This window comes from Mesoplodon densirostris, chromosome 3, assembly GCF_025265405.1.
Source record: "Mesoplodon densirostris isolate mMesDen1 chromosome 3, mMesDen1 primary haplotype, whole genome shotgun sequence".
Taxonomy (NCBI): domain Eukaryota; kingdom Metazoa; phylum Chordata; class Mammalia; order Artiodactyla; family Ziphiidae; genus Mesoplodon; species Mesoplodon densirostris.
Window position 1 is genome coordinate 111,910,808 of NC_082663.1, and position 22,344 is coordinate 111,933,151.

General features: G+C 54.6%; 1 protein-coding gene across 8 annotated transcripts in view; it reads right to left on the reverse strand.

The window, feature by feature from the left end:
- Positions 1–21,700, reverse strand: part of ACSL6 (acyl-CoA synthetase long chain family member 6) — a 63,577-nt gene extending 41,877 nt beyond the window's left edge. For 3 of the 8 annotated variants that reach the window (XM_060091917.1, XM_060091918.1, XM_060091916.1), the window contains exons 1-3: positions 6,141–6,186; positions 4,100–4,215; positions 510–624 (exon numbers count right to left, since the gene is read on the reverse strand). In XM_060091917.1, coding sequence (XP_059947900.1) covers positions 510–624; positions 4,100–4,189 — 205 coding nt within the window. In that variant the 5' untranslated portion in view covers positions 4,190–4,215; positions 6,141–6,186. Of the gene's footprint in view, positions 1–509; positions 625–3,994; positions 4,216–6,140; positions 6,187–21,615 lie in introns of those variants that run through there. The other 5 variants (XM_060091914.1, XM_060091913.1, XM_060091915.1 and 2 more) reach the window with 3 other exon arrangements.
- Between the last annotated feature and the right edge of the window lie 644 nt (positions 21,701–22,344).

Below are 22,344 nucleotides of genomic sequence, written 5' to 3' on the forward strand. Positions count from 1 at the left end.
CACCTCCCCAGGGAGATCAGGAAGGCTCAGGAATGGGAACTGACACAGCGCTAGTTCCCACAATGACCTGTGTGATGCAGCCCCAAGAAGACATGGAGACCTGGGGGCCACTGGCCAGAGGTGGCAGTTTGCCTCTCTGTGACAACTCCCTTCACCCCATGCCATGGGTCACCCAGACATCTCGGAGGCTCAGGTTCAGAGCCATGCCAGCCAGTAGCCTGCGAGTTCAAGGCTCACAAGGGGCTGCAAATAGGAGATATAGAATATGAGCAAAGAGACAGCTTAAGGTCAGCAGTTCTCAGGGCTGTAATAAAGCTGAGGTCAGCCCTTTGGCCTCATAATGCAGCTACTTGTCTGACTGGGTGGCAGGAGGGCCAAGAATGGCTTCTCTCCTCTGAACCTGGGCGTGACTCGCCTGCCATACCCCTGGAACCATGCTTGCTCACCCACACCCTTGCACCTGCTCAACCCCTGCCACAGCCCTTCCACACCCCCATGGCCCCTCTCACCTGAGATGCTAAGTCCACGGCGGAACACCTCGTACATGGTCCTGGCATCGTCATAGTAGTGGGTGAGCAGTTGAGGGCCATCCCCTATCACAGATCGCCGGGCCCCACCACTGTCCTATGAGCCAAGCACAGGCCAGAGAAGCTGGCTGATGCAGGCAGGCAGGGGTATCAGGAGAGGGCACCAGCATGCATCAGGCCATACATGGCTTGGATACACACCTGGGCCACATAGTTGGAGCTGGGACACACTCTGCGTGCACTCACACACATGGCCTACACGCACCTGGGCTGTACGCACACAAACTCCACACACATTCATGTACACGTGGCTTGTACACACTGGACCTGTATGCATCCACACTCAAACACAGGTGGCTCATGCCCAGGGGCCCAGTACACTGGTCTCCCACACACATACACACAGCACCCACACACCAGGCAGCATACACTAAATGCCCAGAATCTTCAGTTACTATTCATACACACCCGTGGTTCACTCATACAGCAGAGTGGGGAGTGTTGGCTAGAGTCAGGCTGCCCCTTGCATCAGGACCAACCTGCAAAGGTGTTGCTGCTATGCACGTATGTTAAGAACCATTTGGGAGCTGTCTTTAGCTAAGAAGGCTGCCATCCATCATTCACATAACAGTGTGATGAGTTTGAGGACTGGCTGGGAAAAGAGGCCTAGAAGGCGGTAGAGGGAATGGCGTAGTAGATGCCCGGACCCTTGGTGGTATGGATCCAGAGTGGGACTGTAGCAAACACCATCTGTGCTGGGGGCGGGGGAAAGGAGCTGGGCTTCTCCTGCCTCTTTCCCTTCCACATGCCACCCCTCCTCAGGCTCCCCAAACCCAGAACTCTCCAGTATCACGGCTCCACCTCTTCTCTGAGCACTATTTGGGCTGCACTGGGCTGGCCCATGGTCCGCTACCCCTCTTGGAACATCAAGTCTGAGGAAAAATGTGACAGCCACAGAGCCAACAGCCAAACTCAAAACCACAGGCAGCACTCAGCTGTTCTGCAGTGGAAAGTTCTGTTTGGCCAGTGCTTCCTGAGCACCAGGCCCATGCAGGACCTCTGTGGGAATCTGGGGACAGATACAGTTAGATCTGGTTAGCACTCAGGGGGACAGAAATGAGACAGCAAGAGACTGTGTGCCAGGGACAGAAGGGGCTCAGTGGGCAGGTATGTCAGAGAGTGGCCGCTGAGCTGGGTTTTGAAGGATACAAAGAGGGGGCTTCCCTGATGGCGCAGTGGTTAAGAATCCGCCTGCTAATGCAGGGGACACGGGTTCGAGCCCTGGTCCGGGAAGATCCCACATGCCACAGAGCAACTAAGTCCGTGCACCACAACTACAGAGCCTGTGCTCTAGAGCCCGCAAGCCACAACTACTGAGGCCCACGTGCCTAGAGCCCGTGCTCCGCAACAAGAGGAGCCACCACAATGAGAAGCCCTCGCACAGCAACGAAGAGTAGCCCCCACTCGCCACTAGAGAAAGCCCGCACGCAGCAACAAAGACCCAACACAGCCAAAATTAATTAATTAATTAAAGAAAGAAAGAAATAGAAAAGAAATTTTTTTAAAACAAAAGGGTTTACTGGGAAGAATGAGGAACAAGGAATGGCGGTTTCACCAGAGGCAACAGGGAGTGCAAACACATGGGGCAGGAGGCACCTGGGAGACTGTAGGCAATTCATGCCACTCCAAGTAGTAAATGGAGGAGGCAAGAAAGGCTGCAGATCAAGGTGAGGAGTCTGAGCTTCAGGTTGAGGGCAACGGGGAGCAGGGAAGGATTTTTAAGCCAGGGTGAGTGACATGATATGAATTGTTTCCTACCGTGTAGCACACAGAGTAAATGCTACCAGGCCCTCTATGATCTGGGCCCCTCTTACTTCTCTCATCTCATTTCCTACCACTCTCTCCTTTCCTCCTTCACTATAGTCACTCCAGATTCCTACACTCCTGGGGGATGAAGCAAGGGAGGGCTCCATCCTCCCCAGGAAGGGAGGCCTTAGCTGTGTCCATGCCCTGTCCTCCCAGCCAGACCCGTGAGGCGACTCACTCTGTGGCGCTCAACCTGACCCCATCCAGACCACTGTCACCTCCAGCCCAGAAGCCCCAGTTGCCTCCTCATGCCTGCCCCTGCCAAAGCCACAGCAAAAACTGGCCCTGTCTCTCCTACTACTGACAGCCTCAAATAAATCCAGGCTGTCCATCTCCAAGGGTCCCTGCCCAGTTAATGGGGCTTTGTCCTTGCTGGCCTCTCCAGATGAGTTGTAACTGTAAGCTTACCAAAAATAATTCATCTTAGTGCTTTCTCTGCATCATCTCACCAAATCCTTACCATAACTTTAGGAAGCAGATACTCTTTTTATTGACCGCTTGACACATGAGGAAACAGGCTCAGAGAGTTAAGAAACTGCCGAGGACCATCAGGCTAGTAAGAGGCACGGCCAGCCTGCAAACCCACGGCTGCTGGTAACCACAGGCTACTGACGCATCCGCAGCCCCTCTCCACCTCCCAGCCACACCACATGAATTGCCATTTCCCAAAGGCACCAGGTGTGTTATCACACACTCTCACCTCTTCACACATCATTCCCTCTGCTGGAAAAATGCCCTAAAGATCCCAGCCCTATCTCGACTTGAGCCCTCTCCCACCAGGCCAAACTCTGTCATGCTTTTGATTGGTACCTGCACGACATACCATCGAGAGCAAAAGCAAGGTGCTGCAGAGTGTATGTGGTATGTTATAATTTTAAAAGGTGGGCAGACATCTATACATTTGCTTGTGGACAACTGCTAACACAATTCTCAGGGGAAGAGAACTTAGAGGCAAGGGGAAGAAGGTGGAAGCTTTTCAGTCTATGTCCTTTGGTTGCTTTTGAACTGTGTGACTATATTATCTATTCAAAATAAGTGGAATTAAAGTTCTTTAAAAAGGCAAAATAAGCTCCATAAACTTAAGAAATCTTACTGGTCCTTCTAGACAGAGCCTGGAACACCCTTGTCCAGGCTGGGCCACCATCCCTTCTTTCCTCAGTGGCTCTACCTGTGAGTCCGTGTGCTCTGGGAGGGCAGGGCCCTGGGTGGGCTCAGCTCTGGGTCCCAGCTCCAGACGAGGGTTGGGCACAGGAAGAATCTGGGAGGGAATTTACCTGGCAGCGCCTTGAACACATGCTTAGACCGCCTACTGAGGCAACTGTAAGCCAAGGCCCCCTACCCAAGAAGCAGGCAAACCAGAGGCCCAGGGCAAAGGCAAGGTCAGTCTCTGCCCAGGCTTTAGTTACTGGGAGAGGCCGAAGGAGCATCTAGTAGGAGAGCCTGCCCAGGGCCACTTCTGGGCTTACTGGCTGACTGCCGGGAGAAACGGAGATTCTCTGGGCCATTTGAGGTCAAATAAGCCACAAGTTTGGCTTCTTCCTTCAAGATGCCTGTCCCCCGCCTACTACGTCCCACAGCCCAGTTGCTCACACCCTGCTCACCTCCACCTCCTCTGACTGCATCAGGAGATTGCACGGTGGTTGCAAGGCCTTTGGCCGGTGAGTGAACCAGTAGGCGAGGATGGCAGCCAGTGCACCCATACTCACGAGGGTGGTGGCTGAGAGGCTGCGGAAAAACTGGCCCAAGTCGCCTAGCTCGGGCAGCCGCAGCATCCTCAGGATCTCCTGAGTCTGCATCTTCTCCAGAAGCGAGAGGATGAACTCTGCAGGAAACAAGAGGCAGGTGAAAGAGGAGCCCTGACAGGAGGCAAGGGAGCAGTCCTGGGCCTCTCCTCCCACCTGTCTTGCATCACAGGCAACACACTGATCTTGGCCAGGCCTCGAGCGAGTTGGGGTATACAGCCTCCTGGTGCAACACAGTGTATCCTGAAAGCTGAGTGCCTGGAAGGGCCTTTCCTGGTGACAGGCCAGAGAGCCCTTAGCAGTCATACCTGACAGTCAGACATCCGGCCCAGTTTTCCTGAGAAACATACACTCAGGCCCTGGGTCCTGCCTGACACGTACTTCCACATCTTTCAGGAGTAGAGAGCGTGCTCTGACAGCTCTGGAGTTATCACCTCCTGAGCCCTGGGGCCCAGGTGTACTGCCTCTCCTGTGTGGTCATAGCATTTTGCTTATCCTTGCTCCTGCGACGTGGACTGGACAGAGGGGCAGCAGGTGTGCCTAGCACAGTGCCCAGAACTACTGGGGGTGAAGGGATGCAAACTCCTTCCACTCCACCTCAAAGCTGCCAGCACCAGGCTCTCACCCTAAGGGACCCAGAGAAAGCAAGGTGGCAGAGCCCAAAGAACAGCTCTGACAGACACTTCCTGCCCTCAAGATCTGAGGACAATGACCTACCTGACAAGGGCCCAGTGGATGACACACAGCAGAGTCCCCTTAGGCCCACATCCTGGCCCACCATGGGGTCTCCTTGAAGAAAAGTTGTAGCCAAAGGCCTGCCAGCACCAGAGGTGATGCTGGGGCCATCTTTTTGAGGAATAGCAGAGTTCCCAAGAGCAGCCAGGGTGAGGTCCGGGCACTGCTCTCTGACCCCAGACTGCACTGCAGCTCTGCACCACCACAGGCCAAGACCCAAGAAGAAGAGCTAGCCCCACCATGAACTAGGCCTGTGTTGTCCTCCCTGGGATCCCATCTGCTAATGTCCAGAGGAAAAAAGAGGTGCCAGAGGGGAGCAGGAGTTAAGCTGGTGGGAAGGGAAAGGAATGAAGGCTCAGAGAGAAAGGGCTCAGCAAAGTGCTGTGTGCACTCCTAGGGGTAACGAGAATCCCTCGTGGCATTGCATATGGTGGTCTGGGTGCCACGCTCACCCACTGCAGTCCAAGTGGACACAGTGGGCCTACAGGGGCACATGGAGGATGCCCTGAGGTGGGCAGTGGGAGCTTTTCTGTGAGAAGCACTGGTGACTGAATTTGGTTCAAAGAGGGAAGTCCCCAAGTGCTACCATGTCCTCCTGTTAGCTGCTAAGTGAAGTAGTGTTGGCAGAACAGACATATGACCAGCTTGGCTCAGGGGTCTGCACTTTGCCTAAGACTGAGGAAGGTAGCCAGGGAGGGCCAGTTGGATACTTTATCCCCACTGGGGCCTTCTTGGTGTTACTGTCCACCTGAAGGGCCTAAAGCTAGGAGTGCTGTATGACACCTATAGGTCTGCCAGCTCAATGAGGATTGTGTGGGCTCCAGGTTGACAGTCACTGGCCTTCCATCCCCAACCTTTGGGTGCATGGCTGTTGTTTCCCTTCTTGGGAAAGAATGAGAAACCCAACCACAGCTATTCTGCAGCCACGGGATATGAGCCAAACAGCAATTTTGAGAAGAGAGAAGAGAGATCTGCTGAACTCCCAATAAGTGGCATTTGTGCTGAACTGTAACATCACCACACCAAAAATAAGGTCAATGCTGTGCAAAGCCATTGTAGAGAAAGTAGGCAAAGCTCCAGAGTTCAAGTCCCTTCTCCTTCACTTATGAGCTATGCTAGGTTGAGCATACCCCACTTCTTTAGCCCTCTTCTTCCCCATCTTTAAAATGGGGACATTATCATTCAGGCATGTAAAGCTCCTCATACTGGATCTGGCATAGCTGGAGGCATGCTGGGACTAAAGAGATGGCTAGAGGTATGCCTGTCAGACCAAGGAATAACCACTGGACAGAGGTGGCCGAACCCAGGTAGTACGGACCCACAGGAGTTTATGCTCTACAGATGGCACGACAGGCTGTCTGAGTCCGGGGAACACTCATCAACCACCTACAGGCTCTGGATGAGAGGAGTGAGCCCCCAGCCAGCCAGAGCATTCTCACTGAGTCCCTGAGCCGGAAATCCAGTTTTACCAGCAGCCTCCTTGAACTGGATCAGTTTTGAGGCCATCCCACAGGAACAAACCACTCCTGGCATACTGGTCAAATTAAGGTTTTGCATCAGCAGAGGGCAGGCTATGGACCGCAGTGAATTCACCAAGGAAAACTGCTCTGGGGAGGATGCTTGGCAGGAGGCCAGCTGGCTTTCCTGGGAGATTTACTTCCTTAAGCTGCAAATGGCAGACTAAGTCACAGCCAGGCCCATCAGATAAATGACTCACTACATAGTGGAAAATCTAGATATGCCCACCAGCTCCTGGGGTGAGCTCTGAGAGCTGAATGAGGTTTCCTCTAATGGACTGAACTGACTCCATGGGCTAGGAAGCCAAGGCCCAAGAAGTCCTGGCTCAGCTCTAAGGCTCAAGTACGTGGTCCCAAAAGTTTTAGAGAAAACTCCGGAAGGATGCATTACTACCACCAGTCCCCAGCCCTTGGCAGTTGCTCACAGGCCCTAAGCTACAGCCGAAAGTGGGCACTGGTTGCAATGCTGGGGTTGTCACAGAGCACAGACAAGAGTGGCCAAGGCATCCACCCACGCACCCATCCACCTACCCATTCATCTAGCAGACCCTCATGTGGCCTCTGCTCTGAGCTAGCTCAGTGCTGGGCACTGGGACAAGCCAGATGTGGGCCTGCCCGCAGTCTTATGGGGGAAATACATGAGGCAGTAGGCAGTGCTGTGAGCACAGTTTGGGCTGTACATGGGGAACCAGAGAAGATGCCCAACTCAGGTACGGAGAGTCAGGGCAGGCTTCTGGCAGGAAGTGGTACTGATGCTGAGACTGAAGGATAAAGAGGAAACGGTGTCCCAAGCAGAGGGAAGCAAATATGCAAAGGCTGGAGCTGAGGGAGACCATGGAGCACTTAGCAAACTAAATATTCTCTCAGGAAAGCCTTGAGCCCATGAAATCTTGTACGAGGGTCAGTGCCACAAGTCTGAGGCTGGTTTCCCAGATGTGCAGAGCTTTCGGCCATCACCAAAGTATCACAGTTTCCAGGAGAGGGAAGAAGAGAACTTGCCTAAACTTCCTGAATTGCTAGTATGTGGGAGCCCATGCCTACACACTGCACTGCTCGATCTTCATGACAGCTCCACGTACTCATTATAAGGTGAGGGCATAGAGACTCCACTGAAGAAGCTACCTGCCATTCACAGGGACACACTGAGCAAGCAGGGGAGCCAGGACTCGAGCCCCAGACGACTATGGCCTCTCAAACCACTGCCTTGTGTTGCATCACAACCCTAACCCTTGCCTACACTGTACCATCCATACCCAAACCCATGCTCTCCTCTGCCGTAGTGCTGAACCCACAGAAAACCATCTTCAGGTCTGCTCAGAAGAGTCCAGGCAGGTTGCAGGAGGTAGGGGCCATCAGAGCCCGTAAGCAGGGATCAGCCAGTCAGGCCAGTCACTTGCTCTTCACCACGCACACACCACAGGTGGGCTCCCTCCTGGCCTCACATTATGAACTTGCCATCCTCCTATGGCTGGGTTCTCTTCCAGGAAGCCCACTCGCCTAGGACACTGGAGGGTGGTGGGAAAAGAGCTTGGCCACCCACTCCTCCTCAGGCTTCTATTTAGGTGCCCACCCCTAAGGAGGCATCTGAAGTGACTGCAGCTCCTCTAGTCCTAAGGCTGAGCCTGTGCCCCTTCCTGGCTGGGCAGCAACCAGAGGGTGTCATTCTTACAGGCTTGCCAACCTCAGACAGTCACGGGTGCTTGCACATACTGTGAGATGCCCTTCAGACCGCCAGGAGCCACTGGAGTGGAGAGCTGCAAATCAGGTCCTCTGAGGACATGGACCTCAGAGCCAGCCTGTGCCACCAGGCCTTTGGCTTGGGGCAGAGCAGAGCCTGGGCCTGGGAGTCTGGTCTTATCTCATTATTTCACAGGGCCTTGGCCTCTTCTGACCTCCTCTCCTTCTCTGTCCTTGGGGTCCCAGCCATGGCTGCCTCCTTCCATGCCCCCAGGAGGCTCTCTTGGTTGCAGCAGCATGGGGCACGGTGGGGGGGGGGGCAGGGAGACAGCACCCAAGGGAATCAGTGGTGCTGGTGTTGCCAAGAGAGCCGCTGTGAGTGTTTGTAAACATTCACCTGACAGGGGGACCCAGCAGCAGCTAGCCTCCTCTCCTCTAGCACATCCTATGCCTCCTCCTTGGGCATAGACCAGTTCAGAATACCAAGTGGTGGCACAGGCTGGTTTAGGGCACATGGAAGGTGGGTAGTGAGAGGCATAGCTGTCAAAACCCAGGAAGGGAGAGAATGGGAGGAAAGGGGCCCTGGTCAGAAGTATTTTGACTTCAAGGGGGCAGAAGCAGAGCCCCAGGGCACATTTCCAGTGGAGATGGCCCTGAGACCCATGGCTCCACTCCAAGAGCCCTCTGCTGGTCCAGCTTCCTGACTCTAGACCTTCACGATCTAGCAAGATGGCTCTATCAGGACTACCTCCTAAACACCTCCCAAACCTGACCACTCCTCTCCAGCCCCCTGGCCTGACCTGGTCCAGCCACCACCAAGTGCTGTCCAGATTCCCACACCAGTCTCCTCACAGGCCTCCTTGCTCTAACCAGTGTTTATACTGATACCAAAGTTATGTTCCTGATACACAGACATAACCATATCATGCCACGGCTCAAAAACCTTCCCTGGCTCCCTCCTACCTTAGAACAAAAATTCAAACTCATCATGCTGGCACTGAGACCCTCCATGACCCTCAGATTCTTCCCTCCCCTTAGAATCACACCAGCTTTGCTCTGTATCAGCCTGGAGGCAAGTGGGGGTCCTTGCAATGCGGTTCCGGGTCTATGCAAACTTCTGAGGGCTTCAGAAACGGGGAAGCACAAGGCAAGCCAGCAGATCATTAAAGAACCTCCTTAACTCCCAATGAAGAGCTCTGAAATGAAATCATAACCTCCCAGGGGCCAGGGTCCCCAGCAAACAAGTCAGGGAAAGGGCCCAAAGGGGAGTTCTGGTGCTGGACTGACCCGGGTCCAAATCCTGACTCATACTCTTGACAGCTGTATGACCTTGGACAAGTCACTTTACCACTCTAGCCTCATCTCAAAAATCTCATAGACAGAGAATAAGGTACCAGGCATGCAGTAAGGGAGACATTCAGTAGATAGAAGTTAGCTGAAGCAGTTACTCTGTCTCTGCCAGCCAAAAGGGCTCAAAGACAGCTTGCAAAATTACATGCATTCACACCCTACCTTTCCAGCAGGCTCCTGGCACTGGGGAGGCAGCTGAGCTGGTCCCACCAGTACCAGCCTCCCTTCATGAAGGATGTGTGGGGCTTAGGGAGAGAGCTTACCACATCTTGATCAAAGCTCAAAAGTGGCGAAGGCCCTGCCCCAAGTCTGCCCTCCTGGGCACCGCCGATGGCAACGAATGCCTCTGAGAAGCCGGCTGGCGGTAGAGGCTCTAGCAGTGGTGGCAGAGGCTCCCTGGCAGCTGTGGCAGCAGGTCTGGCAGGGACCCGGGCACAGAACAGCTCTATGGGGAGCCGCTGGCCCCTCCAGGCCCCCCGCTGCCCCTCCCCTGCATCTGCACACGGGGCAGTGCTGGCCCAGATCAGCTCAGAGGCGAGCAACCCAGCCTTAACCCCAACTCTGCCAGGTTGCAAGAGCCTCAGTTCACACCCTTCTGCTTCTCCCCAGCCCTACGCTGTCTTCAGTCCTGGAGGGGAGTTCGTCAGAAGGGTTGCTTAAGGACAGAGTCTTCTTACACATCTATCTGTGGCACTGATTAAGGGCCACGCCCTCAGCCGTGGGCTGGGGACCTGCAGGCCGCAGGGGCGGTAGGGGTGGTGGGAATGGTGGAAGTGGGCGTGGAGAGGCCAGATCCCCGGTGCCGAGGGCGGCCTGCACCGTTGCCCAGGAATCTCCTCCAGCACCTTCCAGGGGCTGTCTCCACCCCCAACCCCACAAGGTCACAACCAGTCTACTCGGGGAGAGGAAGATTAGGCACAGTCCCAGATAAAACATCTGCTCAGAGACGCTCTGGGCAGTGGGGACACTCCAGACCAAGCACCAGGGTCAGCAGGTAGAAGATAATGGCTTAGCTCCCCCACAGACCCCAGGGCAGCACACTAGCCCCTCCTTAAATCCTGCCCGGAGAGACGCTTTCCTGGCTTGCCAGGGGGATGGCCATCCTGGAGCCAGAATCCACACCCAGGCCTGTTGGAACCAAAGCTGAGCCCCAAACTCCCTCAACGCCTCTGGCAGACAGACTGGGACAGTGAGGTCCCAGGACACCCAGGGCCTCACTCCTGAAAGATTTCTCCACTGGGTGAGGAGTTGGGGTGGTGATCGCGTATGGCCTTTTTTGACTCCTACTTCCAAGGCCAGGGTGTGTCTGGGCTCAAGCCAGGCACATGGTAGCCGCTGTGGAGAGTAAAAGGCAGGTCTAGCCCCCAGGACCCAGCTCACCACTCCCAGGCTCTACGCACAATCGGTCTTCCAGGACAGGGGCGCTGTCTGCCCAACACCATCCACCTCCTCTGCAGCAAGACCGCCCCAGGTCGCGGCCCAGCACTCTGACCTCCCTCTCGAGAGCTGTGCTCATAACCTGCCTGGAAACTCTAGAGCCCGCAGGCCTTGCAATACTTTCCCTGGGGCTGATAGGGCTTCCACTGCTCACCCCACCACCTGGGGCAGGCGGGCCACGCAGAGAGCTTTTTCCTCAGCAGCCCTAACCTGGAACTTGGCAAAAGCTTGCCTGGGCCCCCAGGCCCCAGCCTCCGGCAACACACCTGGAGGAAGCTTTAAAATGCACAAATGCCTGAGGAGCAACCCTCAGCCCCCAAAGCCCCTTTTCCTTCCTTCTTGGCAGGACCCTTACTTTTCTCTGTACATTTTCAGAGATGTTGTTAACTAAGATGAAAGCCTCCTTTAATGCTTCTTAAGGCAGCTTCTGGGGCAGAAAATCCAGTGGACACAACCAAGGTCCTGGCTGACGGAAAACCACACAGGGTGCCAGAGGCAGAGAGTCACAGCCCAGCAGTGCTGCCCCACGAAGTGTGTGGTCCAGGCACTAGGTTAAGAAAAGCACAACTCTCACCAGCACACCTGTGTGACCCTGATCTGCAGAGACACAAACACAGCAGCCCACACCCCGTCCACACAGGGATTCCCGCTTGTCTGTGCTGCGAGAGGGGCTTTCTCTCCACCTTCTTCCTGGGTTTTAATTAGAGTCACAGAACCACAGACGACTGGGGCAGACATGGGGTCAAGGGCCTCCCCGAGCTGGGAATTGCCAGGTGAGACCCACCGCATGTTCCCCCAAGAGAGACGGGCCCAGGATTCAGGGTTGCTGGGTTACAGGGTGGCTCGTCTGCCGAACCTCCCTGAGGAGCCTGATTATAGCCCTGAAGGTTTACTTAAGCCTCTTGAATGTAGAAAGGCCTAACTAAAGTTGGCTGTGCCTGACCACTGCACAGGGCCCCTGTCTCAATAGCCCAAACCCACCATGAACATGCCTCCCCTTCAGCAATTCACTGGGGGTGGGAAGCAGCCCCCAGCACCCTCCGCCCCCATCCTCAGGCCAGCACCTCTCAAGAATCTCACTCACCCTAAGCCCTGGTCAGGGAACGTGGGCCCACAGTGCTGACACCACCACCAGGAAGCCAGGCTCCAACAATACTTTCAGACACTTAAACATACAAATAGCCTTGAGAGCAGAGGAGCAAAGAGAAACAGTGCCTTTCACGAGCTCTGAGATAGAAGTTGTCCTTACCACGAATCAGGCCTGACAAAATTCTCAGAACGAGGAGGGACAGCAGAGGTTATGACAGTGGCAATGCTCCCTTTAGAAATATTTCAGGGGACGAAGACTAGGACTGACGGTGTGGATGAGCCTCGGCCTCATCGTCCTTCCTTCCACACCAAGCCCTGGGATGGCAGGCAGAACCCTAGGGACAGTGGCAAGGGCCAATGAGCGCTACACAAGCAGAGGACACCCCCTGGCCAGGGCCCACTGTGCAGGAAGCCAAATCCTGTGGCTGCAACATGATCCTTTCCCCTCCCAGCCCGTCTAGGTTAGGGCGACCAGTGTGCTGGCCTCAGGAGCAGTAATCCATTTCCATCACTGGCCCAAACTGAGGACACAATGCAAACCTTACAGGCTCAAGCTCAGAAAGAGAACATGGGCTGCTCCAGGCAGGGTCACGCTGTCAGAGCTCAACTGCAGGTGGCCAGGGTACAGGGGAAACAGGATGTAACCACCTCCAGTGAGGGGGAAGCACCTTGCAGGAGGGAGGAGGGTTCTGTTGAGATTCGGTTCGGGTCGTTGAGGTGGGGAGAGCAACAGAGGGATTTGCTTTTGCCCACTTGTTCCCTCAGGAGCAACTGGGGACATCCTGCTGGGGCGGGGGGAGGGGAGATTCACAAGACAGAACCTAAGACATATCCTCAGTCAGGGAGGGGGAGCAAGGAGAACAGGAACAGGGCGGGAAGGAGGGTTCTGAGAAGGGGACAGAGTCCTAGAAAGAGCCTACTAGATGCTGGGGCTCCTGGGAAGGAGGCAGCAAGGCTGGTTAGATAGCATTTAGCTGCAGAGGGAAAAAGACGGTGATTTGTACTATATATAGCCTCATGCTTTTGAAGTCCCAGCCACAAGCTAACAGGGCCCACCTGCTCACCTGATCTAGCACCTTGGGGTTTTAGGATGCCAAAGTGTCCCAGGCAAGCTGTCCTTCCAGATCCCAGCCAAAGGGACCCCTGCTGCAGCCAGGAGCCAATGAAGCGCCTATACCCACCATTCCAGGGGTCACTGTTATTTTGCAGGAATGACAATGAGCAGAGAAAAGGGAGTTTTGCTTTTGGTTAAAGGCACATTTTCTGGGACTCTGATAAACACCTTAATTTTCTGGCTTTCTCATACTTTGACAAAGTTCCTCTTCTGAATGGCGAGAAACAAACCAGAACCTCACTCCGCTCAGCAGAAGTCTGTGCTGGTCAGTGGGACCCTGCCACCTCTTGAATCATCCGTCTGGAGGCCAGGGCCACACAGCAGCTGCTGCCTTTCACCACCCTCCAGCTACCAAGACCTGCTGTTGGCCGGTGAGAGCAGGTGGCATCCACAGAGTTAAAACCAGGCTCAAGCAGCCCAGCCCTCAGCTGGTCCGGAGGACTGAGAACGCAGGCCTCCTTTTCAAGGCCAGGATGAATGGGGAATATGCAAATCACCGCCTCCCAAGGAGAAGCGGCAGGGGAGGGCCCACTGCTGGCAGGCCCACACCTCTCCACCCGGGTCTGTCACACGAAAGTGTTTGTATTCCTGCTGCTGCCTCTGGCAGCCGGCCAGGCTGGGGCTGTTCTCACCGGAAAACAAAAATCTCTTTCAGACCAAAGCAAAACGAGGCCCTGGCTGGCCCAGGAAGGTGGCTGGACGTTGTTCACACCGACCCACTGAGAGCACTCATCGCTTGGATTCTCACTGAACCCACCACTTTTCCAGAGGGAGCTGGAGGGAGGCCTCTGCGGCCGCTGCAGAAAGAAAGCACTGTGTCAGGTCAGGGTGGGTGGGACCAAGAAATGGGATCGGCCCATTCTGAGGCTCTGTTGTTTTGTCCTTTTCAGAAATAGTAATGACTGGGCCTCAGGTAGCAACCTTTTTTAATGAGGGAACTTCCGGCAATTCTCATGGTGTTGATGGTAAATGTGGACAAAGAAAGGGGAAGAAAAATGTGACAGTAAACAGAAGCCCTGGCAGTGCACTGACAGGACTTTGAAGAATGGAGGTCACGTGTACTCTCTGCCCGCTGCCCAGAGTGCTGCCGCCACAGGTGCCCTCCAGCTGTGGGTGGGGTTTGTGACCCAGAGCCCAATGTGCACAATCACGCTCCAGAGCTTGGACTCCATCCCCCACAGAGGCTCCTCGACAAGGTCAGACTTCAATCTTGTTCAGACTTTCAGAGGCCAGAAATGCTGCTCTTCTGACACCCTAGGGTCACCAGGAGCTGTCCATTAACCATGGCACAAATATATAAATGTCTGTATCTATATCTATCTACTTATTTTTTAAACAAATGTATCAATAACAAAACAAAACCCAACCAAACTGCCAGCATATTTTATTGCAAGACAGATGGAAGAACATGATCTCAGAATAAAGGAGAGTCATTTGACTTGAACAACTCAACAGTGTTGCCTTCATTTTCCACATTTTTTTGGAATGTATTGTTGCAAATTTCCTCATTACACGTAGCATCGTGGATGATACTGAGTGAAGAAACCAGGCACAAAATAGTGCACACTCTAGGCACTATTCTCCCACATAGAGACAGGACAAACACAGGTGAGGCTAATCTATGTGTACAGCACAAAGCTTATAACCTATGAAGCATGGCTGCTACTCAGACTCCCATTAACAGGAGACAATGACACAGCAAGATCTCAATCACACGTATGATCATTTAGCCTGAGAGGAAATCTAGGACAAAACCACCCGGGAGCTGATTCTGAACCAATAGGAGGGTTTGTAGATGCTCCACAGATCTCCTGCAATCCAAAGGAAACAGGCCCTTGTCAGCCTCTCAGCCAGAGAAAATGCCCACCTTTGATGACCGTGCACTGCTGCCTCCCTCCTCAGGTCCTCCTACTGTCAGCTGGGGCCACACAGTGTGCCCATGAAGCCCAGAGACCAGGCATGTCTCTGGGACGGTTCATGTGGCTTCCCCAGGGAGGAGAAGCAGGAGGTAGAGGAGAAAGAGAAAAGAAACGTCAGTCCAGATGGAAAAGGGGTCTTCACAGGTCACAGCTTTCCCTGCTGCCTGACCTGTGGCGAGGAGATCAGGGACACATGTACCCAAATCTCCCAACAGCCCACTGGCCAGGGGAAGGCCAACCTCCCTTTCTCTCCACCACCCCAGGCAGAGCCAGGCTGAGGGGGAGGCAGCCTGCAGGCAGGGTGGGGGCTGAGTATGGGTGAGTCGAAGGTGTCCCCCAGGGAAGCACATCCAATCCATCTGCGCAAAGGTACATTCTCCACCACTAAGCAGGGTCCTGGGGTCTAGGTGGCTTCATGCAGCTAGGGGACACAGAAGAAGGGCCAGAAACACTGCTCCTTCCGAAGTCAAGAGGGGGACTTCCCTGGTGGCGCAGTGGTTAAGAATCCGTCTGCCAATGCAGGGGTCACAGGTTCGATCCCTGGTCCGGGAAGATCCCACATGCTGCGAAACTACTAAGCCCATGCGCCACAACTACTGAGCCTGCGCTCCAGAGCCCGTGAGCCACAACTACTGAAGCCTGCGTGCCTAGAGCCCCTGCTCTGCAACAAGAGAACCCACCGCAATGAGAAGCCCACGCACTGCAACGAAGAGTAGCCCGTCACTCTCTGCAATTAGAGAAAGCCTGTGCAGCAAGGAAGACCCAACACAGCCAAAAATTAATTAATTAATTAAACAAACAAAGTCAAGGGGTCACTGCAGGCCTAGATGGGTCCTCCCTGAGGCCCCCTTCGCCATGCTGATACCTGCTTTCCTCTTATTGGTCTCTAGGGCCTCACCATCAGCCTCTGGCCAACCCCCTGTCCCATCTCACTGGCGGGCCCACATCCCATCTTGCTGCCCTCTTTGTCCCAGCTCTGGCTACCTTCCCATCCCCATCTCTGTCCTTGCTGTGTGGCCTCCAGTTGGCCTTGCTGTCTACTCTCTGGTTGACCTTACTGTCCCTCCCAGCAGCCCTTCTGTCTATGTGGCAGGACATACAGTCAGTGCCCAGAATGGTTTATAGCCAAGGCTGGGGCAAGGGTGAGTGGTCAGGAGGAACCCCACTGGGGACTCTTCAGCCACCAGAACAATCTAGAGAAACAAACAAACAGGGAAAACACACTAGTGGTAAAAACAGGGCTCTGCAGCAGGATAAGTCCTGCTCAGTCCCTGATTATCTACCTCCTGAGCTGGTAGGTCAAGCTGTGGTACCCTGGGAGTAGGGCAGTGTTGCTGGTGTTGATTAGTGGGCTCTGTCTCAGAGCTGCCCACTCAACCTGGGCCTGCCTGTCCTCTCTCTCCATTCCTCTAATAGCCATCAATCACTAGGTCTGTTCCTGGCCCTAACAGGTGCCAACCCAGATTTGCTTACCCCAAGGTCTGGGAATGGATGCTGATTGTTACCTCACTGGCACCATCCAGGCCTGGCTTCCTATTCTAAAGCTCCAGGGGACAGGTACCTCAGAATGCAGGCCTGAATGAGCAGATGACAGATCAGAAGCTAACCACCCCCAACTCTCCATGGACACCCCCAGGCACCCCTACTCCCCGGAGTAGCTGTCGGGAGAGGAAAGTTCTCCAGGAAGAGCTGGTAAACAGGCACAGATGGGACTTCTTGGGATTTGAAATCTTTCAGGCTCTGAGATTACAGATTGGACTTCTGAACAGATAGCTCAGCTTGGCTCAGAATCTGTCCAAGCCCATTTCCCATCCTCCTACTTCGGCCTGTCACAGATCCCAAGCCTCACACGAATCAGGAGCCACACAAAGTAACTGGGTCTGAGAATGACCACACCAACTATGGGCTCCTGGAGCTGCTGAGCAATTATGTGGGACCCCCCCTGGGCCTTACCTGAAGGCCAACCTCAAGGGCCCAAAGTAGCATCTCACTAAGAGTGCTCCCCTCCTGGGGCCCAGTGGGTGGTTAGTGGGGACTCTGGCCAGGCCAACGCAGGAGTGGGGCCATCACACCAGATCATCCAGTGAGCTGAGGACCTTGACTAGGGCCTCCTTTCAGCTCTGCTTGGCCGGAGTTCCCAGCCTACTGGGAGACTGGAAACGGAGCTCTAAGGAAACAACAGAATCTCATCCTCAGAGAAGACTATCTTCTGTGAAACCAGTCACACCACAGCTGCGAGTGTGGTCATTCACTCACTCGTTAATTCAGCAAACACTTCTGGAGCACCTCCTTCTGTTCCGGGTTAACTGAAGCCTGATCTGACTCTGCCTGCAAGGAGTTCACACCTGTTTTCCCCTACAGCTTCTACCATATTGGTGATATCCCCCAGCTAGGCATGGAGCCTGGCACCCAGTAAGAGAACACTCAAGGTCTGTTGTCAGCCAATGGACTTGCAGTGAGAAAACACCTCATTATTAAGATAAATTATTCTCAGGGAATTCTTCAGATCATTCATTTATGCAATCAACACTGATGCATACTGTGTGCCAGCCCTGGCTTGGGCACGGGGAGGAGACACCCTGGCTCTGCCCTCAAGGAGATCATAGGGCTAGTAGAGGTGGCAAAAGACTGTAGTTCAGTGGCATGTGTGCCACCAGGAGATGCATGCGGCTTGAGGAGTGTAGGGACAGTGTCACCTTGGCCATCCACATGCCCAGTTTGGGCCGTATGTCCTTGATGCAGCTACCACACAGAATGAAGCCTGTGCTGCCTGGCCTGGCCTTCTAGTGCCCACAGAGCCCAGCCCTGGAGACCCCGCTGGCTGAGCAGAGTCTGTCCCTAACTCTCATTGATTCATCTTCCCAATCTTTTCTCACACGGATCCCTCTGCCTGGAACGCCTTTTCTTTCCCTACGCCCTTTCTGCACGTCAGAATCCTGCACCTCCTTTGAGGAAGGCTTAGCTCAAGGTGTTATAACTTTAGCTAACATTCCTTGAGCCCTTTCCTATGTGCCAGCGCCTGCTCTTTGCTCTTTACACCTGTCTTCTCTTTAAACCCTCCCCATCCAAGGACTGCTCCCTTGTCTGTGCCCACTGACTTAGCCTGCTGGAGGGGCTCAGGCCCTGTCTGATCCTGCCTGATCCTCCGGGTCCCTTCTTGGCCTGGCGTCTGAGCATGTGGTCTGACTCACAGCTCTCAGGAGTTGCTTCACCACTGAACCTCCTTGTGTCTTTGTGCCGCATCTATTAAATGGGGATAACAGCACCACAGTGTGCGGGTAAGATTAAAGGAAAGCTTGGGGAACTGTAGAACATGGTGCTGGACACGTGATGGGTGCTCAGGGAAACAGCAGTCAAGTCAGCATGTTTGCAACAATTCCCCCATGAAAACACTACTCCCCGCCAAAAGTACTTCATTCAACGAATATCTGAGTGCCTACTATGTGCCAGGCACTGGCTAGTTACACACTGCAGCTTCTGTTACACCAATGCCTGTAACTTTGGCCTCTTTTTGCAAACTCCTCATGCTCACGTATCCTGCATGTTGTGTGTGGGGGACAGTCCTGGGTCCCATCTGGGGCTGTAGCTGAGCCAAGTTTGGCCTTCTGAAGGTCAACCCAAGAGCCCCTGTAATCACAAGGGACAGAAAACCAGCCAGAGAGCAGAATGGCTGGGCTCTGCCACCCCCTGGTGTCAGTGTGCTCTCACTGGGAGCACCCCTGTAGCCTACCACGGGCCGGGGAGGGAAAGAAGGCACTGAGGTACGAATTCTCCCACACAGTGGTGCACCAAGTGCAAATCCAGGCCTTCTTTTGTGAGGCGTGGCCTCAGATGTTCTGCCTGGTGCCCCACCATCTGTCAGGGTCCTGGCTGCCTTCCTGGGCCCCCTGGGATGGCCCCAGACCTCACACCAGTCCTCCACCCTAATGGGAGCAGGGGTGTGGGGAGAATCTGATGGGGCTGGGCTGAGCTAGGCTGTGCAAGTCTGCACCTACCCTGGATACCTACAGTCAGGTTGCTGCCACACCAATCTCTGCCACCAGGGCCAGCCCCCATTCCCCCAAGGGTCACAGCCAGGGCCTCCTACCTTCCCCTTCCTGGAACCCAGCCTCAACTGGGCCATCCTTGGGCCACAGTTATTCTCATCCATAACATCACAACAGCCTCCCACTGCTCTCCCAGCCTCCACCCTCCTCCTTCTGGCTCAGCCTGGCCACTGCAGCTAAATCGAGGGCTCCTCTGCCCCCCTAAATAAAACCCTCTTCTCTAGAATCCCCTCCCATCCAGACTCCATCCCGACTCCATCCCCTCCTACAAGCTAGGATGCCCAGGCACAAGACCCTAAAGACCCACCTCCCACCACAGTTCTTCCTGCACACTTTTGCTGGCCTGATTTTCTATACCTGGGGTTTGGCCTACCTGACTCTGACAAAACACCCCTCCCTATATGCTGCAACTCAGACGTCACCGATGGTCGGGTATATGGTTGCACAGCCTGGACACTGTAGAAGGACACAGGGCTGCATCAGCCTAGAAATTCATCCACCAGGAGGGGAGCCTCTTTCTACTTTGTACAAGGGTGCCATATAGGCAGGCAGAAGTGCCAATCCATTGCTCCCATAGTCCTCTGAGTGCTCACAGCACTGAGACCATGTTTTCCTGGGCCAGGCACAGCATCTGACTCACCACACTGGATCTATTTTGTTTCTTACTCAACACACAGGTGGGATCTGGGCTGGCCTCAGCGGGGAACAGGACAAATACAGCCCTAGCTCTCCTAAGGCTCAGAGCACATGTCTGCTTCCCCCATATAATCAGTTCCTCCTCCAGGTGGCTCCCCTCTACCCTTCCCTTGTCTCCCTAGGGCTGGATTGGGTGACAAATGGCATATAACTCTACAAAGAGTAACATCACTTCAGGGGGCCTCTCCTATTTCTAACTGAGCCAGAGAGATCTGGCAGCTGCCATGGGACCCTGGCGATTACAAGGCAGAATGTGTTCTCAGTGTTAGCCTAGGCGTCCTCTCTGCCCTCAAAGAAAGGCTGGGGTCCAGGCAAAGTCCCAAGCAAGGTGGACATGATCTGGGAGTGCCACAATGTGTCTGAAGTGGGTACCACACACCAGCCTCAGTGTCTCACTCTTACACCAAGTATGGCATCTTTGAGGAATTTCCTGTACCCACTGAGAAACTTGGTCTCTAGGGAAGAAGCTGTCACCTGTACCAAGAGTCACCCTGCTTGACTATTCTGAGGCCCCTGAACAGTCTTTCACTGAGGCAGTTTCCCCATTCTAGGAGGTGCCTGACCGCTTTGGGAAACACTCTACACCGAAGCAGGACAGAAGACCAGTTTGAGTTAGCATCTGCTGAATCCCACTTTCAGACAAGCATCCCGCACTGTAAGGACTTTTTTTCTCAGAGGATGATGACTCCTGCCACGTGTGGCTCTGTAGCCTCCAGGCACTTCCCTGTAGCCACAGACGACCAAGGCTCCAGAAAGCTACCCTTGGACCCATGGCTGGGTGGGGGCCTCCTAAGGGTAGGGCAAAGGGGTCCTGGCACAGGGAAAAGGTTCTGAGACCATCATCCAAGCAATAAATGGTGGCTGTTACTATCATCATCATCATCATTAACATTATTTTGATGACTCCTGCCCTTTACCCTTAACCCTAGCTCTAGCTCCAACCCTGCCTGTTGGATGAGCACATCAGGCCCAGAGTGCCCCTGCACGGATTGTCCTCAGACAGGGCAGACAGAAGGAGCTTAGGGAGCTGAGGGGATTAGGGAGGCCTCACTCTCTCCCCAGCTCAGGGGAGGTGTCCCTGTGGCCTGACTCAGGGCAATGGTGGCAGGGGTTGCCCACCATTACCTGGCCTACCAACCCTCTAGGTTCAAGCCTGATACCAGGAAGCACTTAGCAATGATGAATCAATTAAAACTCAGATCTAAATCCTAATCTGTCAGATATTCCGTGTGACATTGGGCAAGTCAATTAACCTCTGAACCTCAGTAAAAAAAAGAGCACCACCAACCTCCTAGGATTTGCTGTGAATATTAAATAACACAGGCAAAGTTTCAGTTAAGGATTTCAAAAGGGTCACCTTCCTTCCCTTCTTTGGCTCAGAAAGAACCTTACTACCTCCTCTGATGATGCTCTTTGAGCATGAAATAATAATAAAACTAACATTCATAAAGCAGTTGCTCTGGGTCAGGTCCAGCTTAAAGCCAGTTTAAGGTTCGAGCACTTCACATACATTATGAGACTGAATTTGCACATGGGGGTATGGGTGGGGGTGGGTGGAGACCCTTTAGTGGTATCATAACCTAGAGGAACCCAACACTCACAGAGGGGAGTGGCTGGTGTAGGCAGCAAAACTGGTGGATGACTGCGCCCTGGGTGAGAGCCCAGGTTCTTTGTGGGGAGGGGGTAAGAGGGTTGGGCAGGGATTCAGAGGGGGTCCTCAAGGTTTCTTGAGAGGATGCAGGGGTGAGAGGCTGACTCCTGTGAGGGGGAGATGTGGGCGCTGGCAGGGTGGGGACACAAGCCATGAGCATAGCTGAGGAGCCAGGTGAACCCTGCTTTACAGAAATCATGCATTCCGGCTGAAGGGTGGGCAGGAGGGGTTTTGAGGAGGCCCTCTCACCAGGATCAGGAAGCCCCAGGTCAGTCCCGGTCATGTCCTTGACCTGCTGTGGGACCTCGGGGTCCAACACCTTCAGGGTCTGCATCCTGGAGATGGACAAGGATGAACTGGCTGTCCCTGGACTTGGCCTTGGGGGACGAGTGGGCTCAGGGCCTAGTCTGCTCAGCGGACGGTCCTCACTATAAGGGGCGGGGGGAGTCGAGAACCGGAGGGAAGTTGTTGTGAGGTCTCGGAAAGCAAGGCCCCTCATTTTCACTGACACAGGCACTTCCCAAACGCGGCCCGGAGCCCTCCAGAATTTGGAAGGGGGAGACCTGGGTGGCCCAGGGTAGTCTTGAAAGGATGGCTCGGCAGCCGGGGCTGGGGCATCACCCCTAGCCCGGGACCAAGACCCCACAGCGTACCAGGGATGAGGGTCACAGAAGAGGACGGGGGGAGGGGGGAGACTTACCCGAAAACAGCCAGAGGGAGCCCCCCGACACGAGGAAGAAGGTCAGCATGTCAGTCAGCGCGACCCAGATGGGCCCGGCACTGCCTCCCCGGCCCACAGCCCCGCAGCCCCAGCAGAAGCCGCGCAGACGCTCCCGCCGGGTATTTTTAGCCCCCGCCCCCCCCGCCCCGCCGGCTCCGCAGCGCCCCGCCTCCGCGCGCGGCTGCGGAGTCTTGGCGGGAGGGGGAGGGCGCCACGGGCCCGCTCTGCACCGGAGCCCCCTTCCAGCCCTCTACCAG